The 20330-nt window shown below is 36.0% G+C and overlaps 1 protein-coding gene across 2 annotated transcripts; it reads left to right on the top strand.

Annotated features, from left to right (window-relative positions):
• The first annotated feature begins 867 nt into the window (after nucleotides 1-867).
• On the top strand, nucleotides 868-14503 carry LOC127078792 (WD repeat-containing protein 55). 2 transcript variants are annotated; one of them, XM_051019220.1, is made up of 17 exons: nucleotides 868-1095; nucleotides 1234-1462; nucleotides 1695-1791; nucleotides 1897-1938; nucleotides 2109-2173; nucleotides 2321-2408; nucleotides 2511-2583; nucleotides 2821-2927; nucleotides 3651-3693; nucleotides 3799-3855; nucleotides 4798-4874; nucleotides 4994-5042; nucleotides 5149-5195; nucleotides 5300-5373; nucleotides 5643-5698; nucleotides 13720-13855; nucleotides 14181-14503. In XM_051019220.1, the coding sequence occupies exons 3-17, from the start codon at nucleotides 1697-1699 to the stop codon at nucleotides 14249-14251; spliced, it is 1080 nt and encodes a 359-aa protein (XP_050875177.1). In that variant the 5' UTR covers nucleotides 868-1095; nucleotides 1234-1462; nucleotides 1695-1696; the 3' UTR covers nucleotides 14252-14503. The 2 variants fall into 2 exon arrangements, with proteins under 2 accessions (XP_050875177.1, XP_050875183.1); XM_051019226.1 differs by lacking the exon at nucleotides 1234-1462.
• Nucleotides 14504-20330: the final 5827 nt, after the last annotated feature.

Raw genomic sequence — 20330 nt, 5'->3', positions numbered from 1 at the left:
TTAACGAAGTCACATGCTTTAAAAAAAGACCAATAATCGGGATCTTGACTAGTAAAATCATATGTTTCCCCACCATCATATCTTATGTTAGGGTCTTTTACAAGACAACCCTTTGGGTAGAATACAACCTTAAATTTATCCATTTCCTATTCAAAAATATAACTTGGGTTTAAAATTTAACAAAATTAGGTTAAACAAATTTACCAAAATTGGGTCAAACGAATTTACCAAAATTTAACTTTTATACGAATACAATTACGAAATCAGTATTAATATCAGAAGACAGGGTATTAATATGCAATATAGTGAATAACCTATGACCTCTGAATGCAACTAAGTATGACCAGTAAAAGATTGAAAATGAAACGATGAAACAAAACAACGACAAAATGAATTAGCTGAGACCACTGCAACGAAGATGACAAAGTTGTTATGACCACTGCAACAAAGATTTGTTCCTGGAACACAAAGAAGCTCTTTTCAACGCAAATGAAGAATTACTACAGGGCATTCACTCGAGATGTGAACTGAAAGAGTTGTTTAACATTATCTCACTTGTGGGGTTACAAGATAACGTTATCAACTATGCCATCGTGGCGAATTAGCAATTAAAATTTACACGTCAGTAAAAAAATACACATTTAGCATGACGCGTAGGCCTCCGTAAGTGGAAACTAACGGGAGAAACCAATTTTAAGGATGTAAAAGATTGTGAGAACCATTATTTGAAGAAAGATGAATTAAAATTTAATGTTAACAGATTAAAAAAATATTTATTTATAAAATTTAATATAAAAGATATAATAGAATAACAAAATAAAAAAAACTAATAAAATAAAATTTAATGTTGATTTTTACCTTCGGTTTATGTGATTTCGGGCGGGCCGCGGTTATTTGTCCCCCCTCATTTTTGTTCAGTTAGGTCCATCCCTCTCGTCCCTTCCACGCCCGAACGACGGAAAGCGTCGTCCACCGATCACCGCCGCAGCTCCGCCACTGTCCTCCGCCTGCTGCCTGCCTTCATTCTTCAACCAATCACCGTCCATCCAAGTCTACTCTTCGTCCTCTCTCTTCCATTGACCATTGCTTAGTTGTGTAAGTTCAATTTTTTCTTTTCTGATTTTCGAAGTTATTAACTAGGCGTTTGTGTTGAGTTTTAGTCTAGCTCCACCACTGGTTGTGTTTTTTCATAATTTCTTCACCAACCCTCCTCCGTCTACTCTCATTCTTCAGGTTTCTCTGTCCAATTTTTCTCTCAAAACAATCTTCAATATAGCGGGCACGAAACTCCGCGACGGCAGCTATTTGCATCAGTGCTGTTCTCGTGAAATGCATCTGAGGCAGCCACGGCACTGGAGTGCTCCGCACCTTGCATCGCTGTAGCAGTCAGCAGTCAGCAGTCACGATTAACCACCTAGATTAAGTGCTTATAGTAAACGCACTTATCAATTAAGTGTTTAAGGTCAAACTGTTTTCAATATATGATATGTTGTCATATAAGTGCTTATGTTATCATAATAAATGTGAAAGTATCAACGAATTGGGTCATAGGGTTTAGTTAGGGTTTAAGGACCTGAAGTCTGTGTGAAGGCTCAGATCAGAGGGAAGACATTTATTTGAATAGTGAAAACCCAGTGTAATTTAGGCACATACATATCTTATTTTATTATTCTCTTCTGGTGTGTCTTTTGCAGAAATGGAAATCAATTTGGGGAAACTTGCATTTGACATTGATTTTCACCCGTCCGATAATCTCGTTGCAACAGGACTCATAGATGGTGACCTTCACTTGTAAGTTACTCTCCATTTAGTCTTCCATAAAGCAACAATGTTGCTATTGTTATTTTTGTCGCATTTATGGTAATTAATGATTATAGTGAATCATGTGTCTTGCAGATACCGTTATAGCGCTGATAACACTAATAGTGATCCTGTGAGGTATAAGTAAATTCTGAACTCCTTTTCTTTTACTTGTATTTTTTGGAAATTGAAAACGCTTTTGAGTTTTGGCTTTATGTTGTTTCCAATTTCTTACTCACTATATTAATACGTTATCTCATGCTTGTAATCCAAATATTGCAATTATTATATTTTCTTTTAAATTACAGGGTGTTAGAAGTTCATGCCCATACTGAGTCTTGTAGAGCTGCTCGATTCATCAATGGTGGACGTGGTAATGCACTCTATAGCATTTGGTCCACCCCTTCCTTTTTTTTTATATTTTATATTTTATTTTTTGTATCATTATTCTATTTGTTATTTATGATTTCATTTGGATGATTTTGACTTTGAAATGCTTATTGTAATGTTTGTATTTTAGCTCTGTTGACGGGTTCTCCCGATTTCTCAATACTGGCTACAGATGTGGAAACCGGATCTACCATTGCCCGACTTGATAATGCCCATGAGTGAGTTGATTGGCTGCTATGCTTCATTTGTCATGAGTTGGCTTACAGAATCACTCGTGTTCTGATAGCTTTGTAATTTCTGTGGTTTTTTGTTTTGTGCAGGGCTGCGATCAATAGATTGATAAACTTGACGGAGTCAACTGTTGCTTCTGGAGATGATGATGGTTGTATTAAGGTATCTTGTCAGTTTCATTTCACATTTGTAGCATTTGCTTTTGCTCTGAATTCCAGATAATGCTGTGGAATGCATTGATAAATTTTGGCGCATACATTCTTTCACTTTTAAACAATAAGTTACTATTTACTTTCCAACCTTCGCCATCTTTTCCCAACTTAAAACTTTTGAATTATGGAAAAGATCATACAATCGTTGTTACCTCATTTCTTTTCATTTGGTGTTCACGTCTCGTAGGTTTGGGATACCAGAGAACGTTCTTGTTGCAATTCATTTGAAGCACATGAGGATTACATTTCAGACATAACATTTGCATCTGATGCAATGAAACTATTGGCCACAAGGTACTATTCAGTAACTTTTTCCACCTTCCTGAAAATATGAGTGGATAGAAAATATTACCCTAGTTGCCATTAGGTACTGATTGTAAAAATGTTTTTTCAACTTTTTGGTGAAGGGGATGCTATATTAATTTGTAATTGCAAAATCTTCTTGTTGGTGTACCCATATTTAGTCAGAGTTGCTATATTAAAAGAAACAATACCAGCACGACAACCATATATTTTAGCTTTGAAATTCATTTAGATATTTGTTTCCTATCATGCTATTTTCATACTGGTTTTGTCAAATAGAAAGTAGAAAAAAACTTACTGCGGGTGATAGTAACTGCTCTAAAAGCTGGTGTAGTATTGCAAATAAATTAGACAATCATAAATTTGTTTAATAGCTGGTTTTCCCCTTTTAGCGAGCGACCTTAGAACCGGCAAATATTTCAATTGTTTTCACATGTTTAACTAACAGGGACTTTTTCCTAGCAAAGTCAATTTACTAGAATGCATAGAGGGACATGCTATGTAAATTATTAAGTTGGTTTGTGTTTCTGGGAACTGAAATTTGCAAAAATATTACTTGTTCCGTACTTATTATTATTTTTACGTTTTAGTTTTAAACTTCCTATATAGAATGTATCACCTTCAACACACATCATGAATAACATTATGTTTTTTAAATTTTACTTTCTGTGACTTATCAGTACAGTCTAATTTTTTTTTCCTTTTGTTATTAAGTGGAGACGGGACTCTTTCAGTTTGTAATCTTCGACGAAATAAAGTAAGTTGCATATACGTGATTTATGGTTCCTTTTGAAACACAAACCAATAAATGCTCTTTATCAGCTTTTGAATTTTTACCCACCTTTTCCTGGTTTACTAACAGGTCCAAGCCCAATCTGAATTTTCTGAAGACGAGCTATTGTCTGTTGTTTTAATGAAGGTATCACTTAATCATTGTATCACATACCCTTAAGAAACTCCATTTATTAATTGTTTATTGTGCTATGTTCTGGTTTCATGGTAGAAGTACGAAAAGTCATTTGGTTTGAGAAAAGGTTTTTTATATTCATTTTCTATTTACATTTTTAATTACAACATTTGGAATACAAAAAATGTAGAACAATGTGATATTTTTTTAACTTAAAATGAAAATGACAATCCTATGTAATACGTGTATAGAAGGAAGGGTAGAAAGGTAAAGGAAAAAGAGGGACAGGTGGCAAGAGATGATGAGAGGAGTATGAGTTAAGATGGCGAGTAACTAACTGGACAGGTGGCAACTTGGGAGTGGTGGTGGGGATTAAGTCATGAGGAAGAGCAGGTTGGTTTTGGAGTGGAATTTGGGGCTCTGGAGTGAGCAATTCTAAACTCAGTAGGGGATATTTCCCCAGTGGGATTATCATTCTGTTAGCCTTTACTTTCCATTGTTGCAAGGAGAATTCTTTCCATCCATTGTATTACCTCTTATTTCAATTAATACAGTCCTAGAAGGTTCTTCTGTGGTTCATATAATTTCCTTAATATACACTCTACACTTTTTCATTTATCTTCAAGTCTTGTACTATTAGAAATTCAGAAATGAAGACATGACATACTTTTGCAAATGAAACAGGCCCTAATCTTTACTTTTTATTAACTTCATATTTTCCATTTCTTCTGTCACTCAAAGTACTTCATACTTTAGCCAAATACCTCAAAATATCAAAGAATGTTTTTATACTAAAAGCAACTTTAATTATTTAATTGCACGACTAAGCATTCACTTTACCAATGTCTATATTTGTTACCCTTGTACTTAATTGTACACTGTGTTTGACACACAAATGTCATCTACTAAAACACGCCTGTTGCTAATGTTTGCATTTTTGGGCTGGTATTTCAGAATGGTAGGAAAGTTGTTTGCGGATCACAAACTGGAATCCTGTTATTATATTCATGGGGTTGCTTCAAGGATTGCAGGTACATGGTGGAAATCATTTTACTTAATGAAGTAAAGATATCATTGGATGTTGTCTTTCTATTTTATTACTTCTTCTAACCCTCTGAGTAATATATTCTTACAAATGGTTAAATTCCAGTGATCGATTTGTTGATCTCTCTTCAAACTCTATTGATACCATGTTAAAGGTGAGTGGATAGTATAACATGATTATTTCAGTTTCATTATGCCTTTTCTTATTTATGTATTTTACCATTATAGGTATTTTAATTAATTAGTTTATTATTATCTTAGCTTGATGAAGATAGGATTATTACTGGATCGGAGAATGGGATGATCAAGTGAGTCTTAAGCAGTTTTAGATCATTGCACCTCTTGTTTGAATGTTGTTACAATCTTTTCATTTGCTTTGTCTTATTTATATACACTCTGTTTTTATGTTCAGCTTGGTTGGAATATTGCCGAACAGAATCATTCAGCCAATTGCCGAGCATTCTGAATACCCTGTTGAGCGACTTGGTAACATATTCCTATTCTTTTCTCAGAATTAGATGTGGCTGTTTTGGCCGAAGAATTAAACCTATTGGTCTAAACCTCAATTTCTTAATCATTGATTTTGTAATTTTATGCTTGCAGTTTTTGCAGCTTATTTGGCCTTCTTATTTACTGTGTTTAGCCTCATTATTGTGTGCGACGCCGGCACTAGTATACATTTTAGTATGTTAACAAATTTTTTCTTGTTTGTGGCTCCTAGTAAGTTTGACCTGTGATTTTCTTTGATCTTGTAGCATTCTCTCATGATAGAAAGTTTCTTGGAAGTATTGGACATGATCAAATGTTAAAGGTATTTTTCTTAATTTCCCAAAAAAATCATAGGATTTGACTCCACAACTGCCTTTATTTTTGAAGCATTTATTCCAGGCACTCATTTTTATGATTGTTATTGTAAGCTATTTTATGGTTATTTAGTGTGGTGTGTAAGTAAATTGCTGGGGCAGAAAATGAGACAAGTAGGTTAGATATTGAAGGAGAAGAGAAAGAGAGTTCAGAGAGTGGTCTGAAAATGCACAATGTTAGGTCTAAGTAACTGAATAACAGTCGCCGAGTTTTAACTTGCAGTTAACAGCACAACTGATTCTGCTGTTAACAAATCATAAGTAACAAGTATTTTGACATGTACAAATATTAGTTCTTGTCCTATGTAATTCAGAAAAATGTCAGTACCCTTCTAAATTTTAGGGTCTTTATCAGACTTGGATTCCTGGAAGTGATCATGCACCCTTAGATTCTTGGAAGTGATCAAGATCTTAGTGTAGAAACAAAGTTTGGTTAGAGGCTTTGTAAGAGGATCGCCTTGTCAGCAAGTTGGTGTCAGCAAATACATAAGCCACTCCTAGACTCTGTTAAGAACCTTTTCACACACAAAGATTCCTTGTGTTTGACGGGAGTGTAAGACTGGATTGAGGCTTAGGGTGACTACTGAGATTATCACAAATGCAATAAATCACATGGGTGTTAAAAGCAAGCCATGTTTGGATCCTACAGGATTTCAGCCTAAGCAGAGACCGAGATTCTATATTCCACTTCGGTGCTTGAACAAGCAATAGTTGGGCCAGTAAGAGAATAAATTACCTTGCGAGATACTGATTTTGCAACTTTGGATGTGTGACCTGAAGGAAAATTGCGATTCAAAACGCAGTGAAAATTAAAAAAATTTCCTTTAGTGATCCTTACGAATGTGCATGATCAGTGATATAAACCGTTATCTCTTGTGGCGATTGAAACCTTTGATGCAGATCTAAGGAGTGACCACAAACGTTGAATGGTGACAACGCCTCTACTCAATCCACACAAACGAATTCCTTCAGTCTCAGTGCTAGCTGCTACGAAAATGTCATGTGATTTGACAAATCCTTTTTTTTTGTGATAATATTTATGTGTACAATTACTCTTTTTGCCCTTATGTCTATATTGAACACAAGGCATAGACCGTGTCATCCTTGTTCAGTTCAATATTGGACCCTTAAACATTTATCTTGTTACGCAGGATGAGCAAATTCCATCTATGTCACTCATGTCCCTCAACATGCTTCATGCAGTATCCATCAACTGTCTTTATGGTCATCCAGTTACGGATAACGTTTGATCAGCAATAAAGCACTCGACTCTACATCTAGGGTCCATAGTGGTTTTAGGTCGAAGGTGGTATACACCACTATCACCATGAGAATAACTTATGACACTTTGCATAACATTCTATGTAGTATTCTCATAGCGGGTCAATCCAGTATAAATATTACTCCTAATATTCATATCTATGTTTAAGACTTGATAACTCCTTATCCATGATCCATAAGATGTGAACATCACATAATAATCTTAATGCTTTAATGTTATCCACTTCACAACAAAGCTCAACTACAGATACTTTAAGAATAATGTCCTTATGTTTAATGGAATCTCATGATTAAGTCACACTTGATACATTAAACGGACTAGCTATTCTAGGGACTTTATTAAACAAACATAATAAAGAAAAAACCTTTTATTATTAATAAATAATTCGATGCAAGTACCAAAAATATTGACCTCTAGGGTTTACACCAACAATCTTCCACTAGTACTAGAGCCAATCAGACATACCCCTAATACCCATAGATCTAGTATGACCATCATGCTTCTACTGTACAAGAGGTTTTGTCAGTGGGTCATCAATATTGTCAAGTGTAAGTACTCTGCATATTTTCACATCTTCTCTATCTATTATCTCTCGAATGAGGTGATAACACCTAAGTATGTGTTTGTATTGTTGGTGAGATCTATGCTCCTTAGCTTGTGTGATAGCACCATTGTTATCACAATAGAAATCAATGGAATCCACAATGCTAGGAACTATGCCAAGTTCACTAATGAACTTATCCAAACAGCTTCCTTTGCTGCACTTGAGGCAACAATATACTCGACATCAGTTATAGAGTCAGCAACTGTATCTTGTTTTGAACTTTTCCAGCTCACATTGCCACCGCTTAAGCAGAACACATAACCGGTTGCGATCTAAAGTCATCCTTATCCATCTGGAAGCTAGCATCGGTGTATCCAATTACAACAAGCTCTTCCTGACCTCCATATATCAAGAACGAGTCCTTAGTCCTTCTCAAATACTTAAACATATTCTTGACAGCTACCCAATGAGCATCACCGGAATTAGATTGGTACCTACTTGTTGCACTTAAAGCATACGAGACATCTGGTTGAGTACATGACATGCATGATAGATCCTATTGCAGATGCATATTGAATCTTATTCATGCGATCCCTTTCTTCCTTAGTTGAAGGGGATTGTGTTTTTGATAGACACATACCATGTTGCATAGGTATGAATACTTTTTTGGAATCATGCATATTAAAGCGTCTCAACACATTGTCTATATATGTACTCTGACTTAGGCCAAACAATTTTTGTGATATATCTCTATAGATCCTGATTCCTAATATATAGGCTGCTTCATCTAGGTCCTTCATAGAAAAACATTTTCCCAACCAAGTCTTTACTTGTTGTAGGGTAGGGACATCGTTTTCAATTAGTAATATTTCATCTACATATAATACCAGGAAGACGATCATGCTCCCATTAACCTTCTTGTAGACACAAGACTCATCTTCACTCTTGATGAATCCATATTGTTTTATTGTTTCATCAAAACGAAGATTCGAGCTTCTGGAAGCTTGCTTCAATCCATAGATTGATCTCTGGAACTTGCATATCTTTTGGGCTTCTTCTGGTATGTCAAATCCTTCAGGCTGTGTCATGTACACATCCTCAAGAATATTCCCATTAAGGAAAACAATTTTGACATCCATATGCCACATTTCATAATCATGATATGCAGCGGTAACAAGTAAAACTCAAACAGATTTAAGCATTGCAACTGGTGAAAAGGTTTTATCATAGTCAATCCCATGAATTTGTTTATATCCTTTTGCAACCAGTCCAGCATTATAGGTATGTACCTTACCATCCATGTCAGTCTTCTTTTTGAAGATCCACTTGCATCCTATAGGGATAACTCCTACAAGATGCTCTATCAAGGTCCAAACCTGATTTGTGTACATGAAATCCATTTCAGATTTCATGGCTTCTAGCCACTTCTCAGACTCAGGACCAGTTATGAGATATCTATATCTCTCAGGTAGGTGACGTATCCTGCTTGACCTACGTTGGTCTTGTTTTACTTGAGTAGGTTGCTCTTCCACAATTATTTGTGTTTCCTGTTCTAATTCCTCCATATGTGTATCAATGCTTTGTGATTCTTGAATTTCTTCAAGCTCTACTTCCTCCCACTAATTCCTTTGAAAATAAAACTCCAGTTTGAGCGACAAACACTTTGCCCTCAGAAGGATTGTAGAAGTAATACCCTCTTGTTTCTTTAGGATACCTCACAAGTAAGCATTTGTCAGATTTGCGCTCAAGCTTAGTTGAAATTTGTCATTTCACATAAACTTCGCAACCCCAAATCTTCATGTAAGACATATGTGGTTTCTTACCACTCCTTATCTCATATGGTGTCTTCTCAATCTTTTTGGATGGAACATGGTTAAGTGTGTAAGCTGCTGTCAATAATGCATGTCCCAAAAAGAAGTTTGGAAGATCGACATGACTTATCATGGATCACATCATGTCTAACAAGGTTCAATTTCTTCTCTCATATACACCGTTCCATTGGGGTGTTCCAGGAGGAGTAAGTTGGGATAGAATCCCACACTCTTTTAGATGGTCATCAAACTCTAGGCTTAAATATTCACCACCTCGATCTGATTGAAGAGTTTTAATATTTTTACCTAGTTAGTTTTGTACTTCATTCTTGAATTCCTTGAACTTTTCAAAGGACTCTGATTTGTGTTTCATTAAATACACATAATCATATCTACTGAAATCATCCGTAAATGTGATGAAGTACTGAAAACCTCCTCTAACTGGTATGTTCAGTGGTCCGCATACATCAGTATGTATGAGGGCCAAAAGATCATTGGCTCTTTCACATTTTCCTGTAAATGGAGACTTTGTCATCTTTCCAATTAAACAAGACCTGCATGTCTCATATGATTCATAATCAAAATAGTCAAAGAGTCCATCTTTATGGAGTTTGGAAATGCGTTTCTCATTTATGAAGCCTAATCGACAATGCCAAAGGTAAGTTGGATTTAACTCATTAGGTTTCATCTTTTTAGTATTAATGTTATAAATAGGCATTTCAAGATCTAGGACATATAGTCCATTGTTCATTTGTGCAATAGCATATAATATATCATTCAAATAAATGGAACAATAATTATTCTTTATTATGAATAAAAAACCAAACTTGTCCAAATAATAAACGAAAATAATATTCCTGCTAATTGCTGGTACATAATAACCGTTCTCTAACTGAATTATTAAACGACTAGGTAAAGTCAATATATAAGTTCCTACGGCTAAAGCAGCAACATTTGTTCCATTGCCAAATCGTAGGTCAACTTCACCTTTTGTCAAATCTCTACTCCTTTTTAGCCCGTGCACATTGGTACAAATGTGAGAACCGCATCCTGTATGTAATACCTATGATGCAGAAGTAGATAGATTAATTTGAATAACAAAAATACCTGAAGTTGAAGTCTCTACTCCATTCTTCTTATCTTTCCGGTATTTTGGGCAATTCTCTTTCAGTGTCCGGTCTTACCGCAGTGGAAGCAAGTGTCATCCTTTGCTATGCCTCCACTAAAACAGAAGCAATGAGTTTGGGTTTGGCAACTTCCTTGCCTTTCCATTTATCACCCTGTTTAGTGGACCTTTTGTTCTGTTTCTTTCCATTTCCGATCATCATAATGGATTTCCCTTTTAACTTCAGATTCTTCTCAGCCGTTCTTAAAATGCCTAGCAGTTCAGGAAGAGTTTTGTCCATATCATTCATTTTGAAATTAAGGACAAATTGACTGATCTGACAACGATTGCAAGATCAAATCAGTCGCAAGTTACTTTCCGAGGGAAAAATCCAACCTCTCAAGGTTCTCCACATACCCAATCATCTTGAGCACATGGGGATCTATAGGGGCTCCCTTAGCTAACTTGCCTTGAAAAATGACTTTTAAAACTTCAAAATTTTTTATGCCTTGCCTGCTCTTGATAGAGCATCTTCAAGTATCCGATTATATCGAACGCTGTTATGTTCTCATGTTGCTTTTGCAACTCCGAGTTCATGGTAGCTAGCATGAGGCAAACAATTTCATTGGCATCATCGACATGCTTCTTATAAGTCTCTCTTTCTGTCTTAGGTGCAGAATTAGGAGGTTCCTCTTCAAGAATAGGTACCTCCAAGACATACAACTTTTTATCATGCTCGAGGACAATCCTCAGATTTCGGTGCCAATCCAGAAAATTTGTCCCAGACAATTTTTCTTTATTTAGGATTGATTGCAAAATATTGTTAGAGGTGTTTGTTGTCATGGTAATCTATATGAAAAATATGATAATATAAGTATCATTAAAATAACATATTCAATTAGACCTTTAATTAAATATGCTCCCACTATTTTAATCAAAACAAATGAGTGACGGTCATTTGTTTTGAGTAAAATAGTGGGAGCATATTTAATTAAAGCTAATTGAATATGTTATTTTAATGTTACTTATATTTTCAAATTTTTCATTTAGATTACCATGACAACAAACACCTCTAACAACATTTTGCGATCAATCCTTGATAAAGATTTTTTTTTTTGGATTGACACCAAAATCTGAGGATTGTCCTCACGCCTGATAAAAAGCTGTATGTCTTGGAGGAACCTGTTCCTGAAGAGGAATCTCCTAGTTCTGCACCTAAGGCAGAAATAAATGCTTATAAGAAGCATGTCGATGATGCCAATGAAGCTTTGCCTCATGTTAGCTACCATGAACTCGGAGTTGCAAAAACAACATGGCAGTGCTCGATATGATCGGACACCTGAAGATGCTTTATCAAGAGCAGGCAAGACATGAAAGGTTTGAAGTTTCAAAAATCCTTTTTCAGCGCAACTTAGTTGAGGGAGCCCTTGTAGGTCCCCATGTGCTCAAGATGATTGGGTATATGGAGAATCTTGAGAGGTTGGATTTTCCCATCGGAAAGGAACTTGCGAGTGATTTGATCTTGCAATCGTTACCAGAGAACTTCAGTCTATTTGTCCTTAATTTTAAAATGAATGATATGGACAAAACTCTTCCTGAATTGTTAGGCATGTTAAGAATTGCTGAGTAGAATCTAAAGTCAAAAGCGAAATCCATTCTGATGATTGGAAATGGAAAGAAACAAAACAAAAGGTCCATCAAGCAGGGTGCTAAAGGGAAAAGCAAGGAAGTTGCCAAACCCACTGCTCCTGCTTTGAAGTCTAGTGAAGACATATCAATGGATGACACTTGCTTCAATTGCGGTAAGACCGGATACTGGAAGAGAAACTGCCCGAAGTACCGGGAAGATAAGAAGAATGGAGTAGAGACTTTAACTTCAGGTATTTTTGTTATTGAACTTAATCTATCTACTTCTGCATCATGGGTAATAGATACTGGATGCGGTTCTCACATTTGTACCAATGTGGAGGGGCTAAAAAGGAGAAGAGATTTGGCAAAAGGTGAAGTTGACCTACAAGTTGGCAATGGAGCAAAGATTGCTGCTTTAGCCGTGGGAACTTATGTATTGACTTTACCTAGTGGTTTAATAATTCAATTAGAGAACTGTTATTATGTACCTGCAATTAGCAGAAATATTATTTCCGTTTCTTGTTTGGACAAGTTTGGTTTTTCATTCATAATAAAGAACAATTGTAGCTCAATTTATTTGAATGATATATTCTATGCTACTGCACAAATGAATCATGGACTATATGTCTTTGATCTTGAAATACCTATTTATAACATTAATAATAAAAAGATGAAACGTAATGAGTTAAATCCAACTTACCTTTGACATTGTCGATTAGGCCACGTAAATGAGAAACGCATTTCCAAACTCCATAAATATGGACTCAATTCACAGGAAAAGGTGTGAAAGAAAGAGCCAATGATCTTTTGGCCCTCGTACATACTGATGTATATGGACCACTGAACATACCAGACAGATGAGGTTTTCAGTAATTCATCACATTTACTGATGATTCAGTAGATATGAATATGTGTATTTAATGGAACACAAATCAGAGTTGTCCATGGCGGATTGGGGAAAATAGCGGTGAGCCAATAATCCACCATAAAAAATATGGCGGATGGCAGAACAGACAATTGAGGAAGCATGACAGACAATATATATATATATATATATATATATATATATATATATATATATATATATATATATATATATATATATATATATATATATATATATATATATATATATATATATATATATATATATCCCCAATTTTGCGTTCCACCATCCCATATAAACACACGTAAAAAACAGTCACTGTGCCAAAAAAAACGCAAAAACCAGAATTATATAGAGGAAACTAGAATTCATATCTCAAGTTCTTCATAATAGAACTTATACGGTAAATAAAATAGACAGGGCATGTCTCGAATACTTGAAAACAGAACTAAAAAATAAACAGAAAAAAATATGTTAGTAGCATAGTAGTTCATGATGACCCATATTGTAAGGTCATAAGGAACCTTTAAAGAAAAAAAATACAATTATACCTACTGGTTGGCTCAAAATGTTGGTTGCCAAACCGTTAAGATGCCCTCCATCACAATCACCATGGGTGGATTGTGTGTGTGTTTGTGTCTGGGTTTTATTACTTTGTGCACTGATAAATTTAGTTGTCTGATCATCCAACATTCTTTTTCCTTTTGGGCAGCTATGGGACTTGGATAATATACTGCAAGGTTCAAGAAGCACAGAGAGAAATGAAAATGGGGTGGGTGACAATGATGTGGATAGTGACGACGAAGATGAGATGGATGTAGATGACAATCCTTCTAAATCTACTAAAGGTAAACTATGACTGACACATACTATCTATGCTTCTTATTATAAGCTCATTTTACAATTTTCACACGTATTAATAAAAGTATGTATTGTATCTTAGGTGTCTATTATGTGTATAAATATTCTTAAAATACCATTTTGTACATAGATATGTTCAACTCATATTTTTCATCACCAAAAATATTAATAGTATTTTATAATTTGAAATAAAGTTTATATTTAGGGATGTTTTTTAACAAGCGACTTATACGTAGAGACAAACGTGGCATGGTTTTTGAAAGGCTATTATGTGCATTCTGTAGTTCATTTTTGTTGATGATACCTTTGCAGGGAATAAGACAAAGAATGCAAGTAATAGGCATACTGTAGGTGATTCAAACAACTTCTTTGCAGATTTATAAGACATTATATGTTTTTTGATTTCTAGATTTCTAGTAATTTTGTATTTTGATATGATAATTTTTTTATTTTCAACTCATGTTTGAGCGTGATGAAATGTTGTAATTGTATAAAAAATACTTCCAAACAGCATAGTTATCTTCTAAGCATACTTGTTTCTTTTTGGACTGTCCGATCTTTGATCTCGATCGGACTATCACAAATTTTTGAACTTGTTTGTGACCGCATGAAATCTACTATGGATTCCAATTTTATGTTTTAGTCTTATCAGTCATAGACTCTATGATTGTTTCACTCATTGTTGTTGAAAATGCACTCTCACTTTAAATGTTGTAATTATACATGGTCTCTAAAATATTCACCACATAAATGGTAACCGTTGTTAATTAAAAGTATTAGTAGCGAGGGTTGAGCTTACAATCCTTTATTCTTAAAGCACATAAAATTTTCGAAACAACACCTCCTCTATTAAGTCCGTACAATATCTTCAAAAGACAAAGGAGTGTTATCAAATCCATCCGAAATCTTATCTCTACAAACCGTCCTTAGATGAAAGAATACGTTTAGTCGTCTAGACTAGATCAATGCAGCTTAAGAGCTACGAACCAGGAGCAGTGTGCAGGTCTAGAGATTCCCTAATATCTCATAAGTCACTAGAAGACTGGAGGATATACAACCTTACACTTTGGGGATGTCAGGTTCATACTATCTCTTCATGGAAGGAAGAACCAACATGTCTTTTGCAAAATAGCTCTATTGGACTCAAGCTACCTCCATTAGAAAACGCTGTGATAGGAACCGTTCTAACCACATTTCATGTAGGAAGTGTTGTCCTCACCATTTTTCCGAACTATAACGTGAGTCTCAATGATAATACTTTATCCACAAGACTAAAGGTACAAGTCCAGATCATCGGAACTCACCAAATACCAAAAGCCATGTCAGTTACTCTCCATCACCAGATAATATATCGCTTGCAGAATCACTTGATATATCTGCTTCTCTCAGGTTGCTCTTCTGATTCACTATTGGTTGTCACCAACAGAGAAGAAGACATACCCTATATAGTTCAGATTCCGAGAAGGATTGCAATGGAAGAATTAACTCAGCTAATCCCCCTTAAATGGATAACCAACTACGAGAGACTCCATGTTGATAAAAAATCTATCCAATTCCAAGAGGCTACTTTCAGAAGATCTATTGACAAGACGGTCAAGACGATTTTCAAAAAGCCAAACGAAGGGTCGACCTCGATGTCTCAAATCTTCCAGACAATGATGATCTAACTAGTTTTAAAAGAAGACTGGTGTCATGTCCATGCTATTACAACAGAAGGAAAACCATCTATACTGATAAAATAGATGGCCACTTCATCTGGGATGTTGATCCAATAAGATGTGACCCAGATTGTGACTGTTGGATGCACGACAATGATATTGACCGAGATGTCATTCTTCCCAAAACAAAGAAAAATGGGAGGTGTAAACCCTCTCCTCCTCCTCAAAGGAGATTTGATCCAGACAATGGTCCATGGGTAGGAATCCGTGGGAAAAAGAAACCCCTCTTTATCTATGAGGAAGGACTTAAAATCCTTAGAAAAGAAGGATTTCTACCACCTAATGATCCAACTCTTGTTACATGGTCACCAACAGACCATTGTAAGTCACTACATCCTCCAGTCGTTGTCCAACCAATTCCTTGCTTTACGTACTCAGCCACAACTCCAGAGTACGACCGACAATTTCCTTCCCTGGAAAGAAAAATGGATCCAATCACAGGCAGAACATCTAAACCCTTCATTCATCCTAGTAAAGTCCAGCCAGATGGGAAACTTAAACCTTTAACTCAAGCTGAAGAAGTTCTAAATTGGCAATCTAAAAACATGGTTTCTCAAAATGAGATTCTCCAAAACCTTGACAAAAGGGTGGATGATTGCTGAGAAAATAGACGAGACTGATGAGTATCTCAAGGTTTTAACTCAAAAAATGCAGAAACATTACACGAGCTTAAAAGCCCAAGTATCCCAGTTTAATCGTGATTTGCGGCAGATGTTAGAAGAGAGAACTTTTGGTAAAACTTTTAACCAAAAGCAAAGAGAAACCAGAAATCTATAAGGCCAAGTAAAAGAGATAGATGATTTCTTAAGAGCCTCTCATGAAAGAAAACCCAAGTCTATTGAAAACTCTTTCTTTGACCCTCTTATTTTTCCCACATATTTCAAACAACCAGAAAGGCATTCTCTTCTCCTTTCTACCCTGCTTATGTTTCATCACCACTAGATCAGGTTAGATACATACCTACATCTTATAAGCCAAAATCTACCAGGACTACAACTCCCTCGACCTCCAAGACAAAAGGCAAAGCTTCCTGCCTGAGCGTTTCATCCCCAGACTCTCAGGATATCCCTGAAACAGCTCCTCCAAAAATTTAAAAGGAAGAAGAAACTCCTGATAAAGGTTTTCAAGCCATGACGATCACTAGAAATTATTAATATCCCCAAAAAAATTACCCTCTGACTGAATCATCAACACAAAAGGGAGATGAGTCCTCGACAGATGATGTCAACAACTCTGATCAAGAAGCATCTACTGATGAAACACCAGGATTTGTTTCATCGAAATCAGAATCCGAAGACAACTATATACCAAGACTCTTCATTGCAAATATAAAAGAGGAAGAATCCTTTTTTGAGGAAGAGTCCCCTGAAGAAACTCTTGTCCCTGAAAGGACTAAACCAAATGGCGGTCCTTGGTTCACTTTTAATGATATACCACCCAGCCGTTGGAGAAAAAGACTACTTGAATTTGGAGCTTGGCTTGACACCCAGATGATGAAAACAAGTGCAGATAGCTATAAGATCATTGAAGAATTTTGCTGTAGAATGACAGACACGATGAAAGAATGGTATCACAATCTTGGAACTTTCAAACAAGATGAGTTACACCGTCTAGAAACTACAACTAATATTCTTGGTGTGCTTCACCGTGAATATATTGGTGATATGGAGATATTTTATAGGAAAAACAAACAAGAATTCTTTGAGATGAAGTGTTGTTCCCTCAAAACAAAAGACCTCGACAAACACTATCATAGGATGACACAGAGATATTATGTCCTTAATGCATAGAATGACCATAGTCTCAAGAATACCTACGTCTCCTTTCCGCCACAAGAACTCCAGCCAGAGATTCATAGGATGTTAGCCACAACTCAAAGGAATATCAAAACCATGAGTCTTGGACAAATTCACCAGGTGATGTTAGAAGCACTTGAAAAGCTTTGCAGTTTTCATCACCAATTTTCAGAGGTTATAGAACAAAAGTCAAAGTTCACCCATGCATGTATAAAGCCCTACCTGGAGATTAAGTGTAAAGACAAAAGGTGTAGACGTGCAACAAAAAATAAGCATCATCCACAAAAATACACTAAATCTCATAGGACCTTCAAGGGAAAGAAAAAGAAGGCTATGAAGTTCTTTAGAAGAAAACCTTTTAGAGGAAATGGAAAAAATCAGAGATGCTTTATTTGTGGGAAGAAGGGACATTTTTCTAAAGAATGTCCTAATAATACCCATAAAGCCGCAAAACTAATTAACTCTCTTCAGCCCTTAGAAGGAAACTTAGAATCTTTGTATTCTGAGCAAAGCTCTGCCGACGAAGAAACAATTTTTGCCCTTCAAGACTCTTCTCTTGATGAAGCATCATCTTCGGAGTCAGAAGATGACATATATCTCCCTATTTACTCCTTCAAAGAGATAAGAAGTTCTCTTCCTGCTCCACCTCTCCCTTGTGTTGAAGTTCATGTCCTCGCAACAAAGTTTTCACGTCCAAAGAAAGTTATAACTTATATGGACACTGGGACCCATATTATAATGATGAATCCTAGCATCCTCCCAGCAGAATCATGGGTGACACATGTTGCATATTTTGTAGCAGCAAATGGGAAGGTTTTTAAGATAGATTTAATGACCAAGGAGAAAATAAGAATTAAATTATTCTCAGATTGCATCGTCTGGATCAGGGTCACTCGCAATAATCTTCCAAACAAGGATATTGTAGTAGGAATGGATCTCTATTTAGTAGCAAGCAGACTTTAAATTCTTCCCACAAGAATTAAATTCAAAAGAGACTTCAAGCCTTATTATGGAATATTGAAACTATATTCCATGTCTAAATTCCCTGTTGGCTATGAAGAAATCAAGTCCAACCTACTCAAACTCTGCGCAGACAGCCATGAAAAATTCCGCCATCCAAAACCTCTATGGAAAAATAAATACTTTTTTGTCCAACTTCCTTTTAAGCTCAATGAAGATGTTAATCCAACCAAGGCCACTCATCCAGGAACGAGCCCATCAGATTATACATTGGTTAGGGAAGAATGCAACCAGCTGCTCAAGCAAGGTCTGATATAACCTACCAAATCAGAATGGGCTTGTCAAGCAATTTATGTGGAGAAGAGATCTGAAAAGTTGAGAGGAAAAAAGAGGCTAGTAATTGATTACAAACCTCTAAATCATTTTCTCAAAGATGATAAATTTCCAATTCCAAAGGCCTCATCCTTGAATATTTTCATCAAAGATGCTCAGATCTATTCTAAGTTTTATCTTAAGTTAGGATTTTGGCAATTGGGTATCAACCCCGAGAATCGTTACAAAATGGAATTTTGCATTCCTAACGCCCAATACCAATGGACCATGTTACCATTTGGGCTTAAGGTAGCTCCGTCACTTTTTCGAAAAGTCATGACAAGAATTTTTGAGCCCATTCTCAATAGTATACTCATCTATATTGATGATATGCTATTGTTCTCAAAAGATGAAAAAAAACCATAAACAATTATTGGGCCGATTCCTTCAAATAGCCCACAACATGGAATGATGCTCTCTGAAAAGAAAAGTCAATTGGGCCAAACAGAGATTGATTTTTTAGGGATGCATTTCTCCCAAGGGAAATATCAACCCCAACCTCATATTACCCAAGAACTGTTAAACTTTCCTGATGAAAATCTCACAGTTAAGCAAATTCAGCAATTTCTTGGTATAATTAATTATATCAGAGATTTCCTGCCAAGATTGGCGAAATACACGAGTCCTCTATCACAAATGCTAAAGAAAAACCCCCACCATGAGGAACAATGCAAACTAAAGCAATAAAAGCTTTGAAGAAGATCGCACAAACTCCACCTGCCCTAAAAATCCCTGGAAATGGGAAAAGAATTATGCAGACCGATGCCAGTGATCACTATTGAGGAGCAGTCCTGATAGAAGAACTTGAAGGGAAAATATACTATTGTGGTCATGCTAGTGGCCAATTTAAAGAAGCTGAAAAACATTATCACACCACCTACAAGGAAGCTCTCGCTATAAAAATGGGAATTCAAAAGTTTGACTTCCACCTAAGAGGCTACCAGTTTGAAGTCCAGATGGATAATTAATCTTTTTCCAAGATCCTTGAATTCAAAAATAAGATGCCACCTGATACTCAAACCCTTCGCATCAAAGATTGGTTTTCTAGATATGATTTCTCTGTAAAACATATCAAAGGAACCTAGAATGTGATCCCTGATCTACTATCCCGACCTATGAAACCTATCCAAATCATCACAGCCAAGTACACTTTCCCTTTGATTCTTATGGTCAAACCACTACCAGCTCATCCATCCACAACCAAGAATCTTCCTCCAGGAATAACAGTCACCTCTTCACCGTCTCAGCTCAAACAGTATGCTAGGAACAATCTCTTTTATTACATGACAAAAATCATAAGGAATAAACTCCCGGATCATACTCCTTATTTCCCTGACACGCCTTTTCTCCTACCAATTTTAATAAACTCAAATGTCAAACTCGCAAAAAAACATTTGTGGTATACCTGGTGTGCCACTAGTTTGTATTTTATGCCTGTTCTTATTCCCATTGAAGCCATGTATCAATACATAATGAATCCCGAGAACCATGTGTCCTTGATATGGACTACCCTTGAATGGTATTCTCCATTACAGTTGTGGAGAAATCAATTAAAACCGATCATAGACGAGGTCAAAGAGAGAAGATTAACCTTAGAAGCTATTAGCAAGCTCAAG

Source organism: Lathyrus oleraceus, chromosome 1 (genome assembly GCF_024323335.1).
Source record: "Lathyrus oleraceus cultivar Zhongwan6 chromosome 1, CAAS_Psat_ZW6_1.0, whole genome shotgun sequence".
Lineage (NCBI taxonomy): Eukaryota > Viridiplantae > Streptophyta > Magnoliopsida > Fabales > Fabaceae > Lathyrus > Lathyrus oleraceus.
This window is presented reverse-complemented; position numbering and strand designations above follow the sequence as displayed.

Excerpts from the sequence above, each read along its gene's own strand:
- LOC127078792 (XM_051019226.1), top strand. The coding sequence starts at position 1,697 with ATGGAAATCAATTTGGGGAAACTTGCATTTGACATTGATTTTCACCCG. Across the intron at positions 2,174-2,320 it reads ATTCATCAATGGTGGACGTG|CTCTGTTGACGGGTTCTCCC; the intron begins GTAATGCACTCT and ends TTTGTATTTTAG. Across the intron at positions 5,043-5,148 it reads CTATTGATACCATGTTAAAG|CTTGATGAAGATAGGATTAT; the intron begins GTGAGTGGATAG and ends TTATTATCTTAG.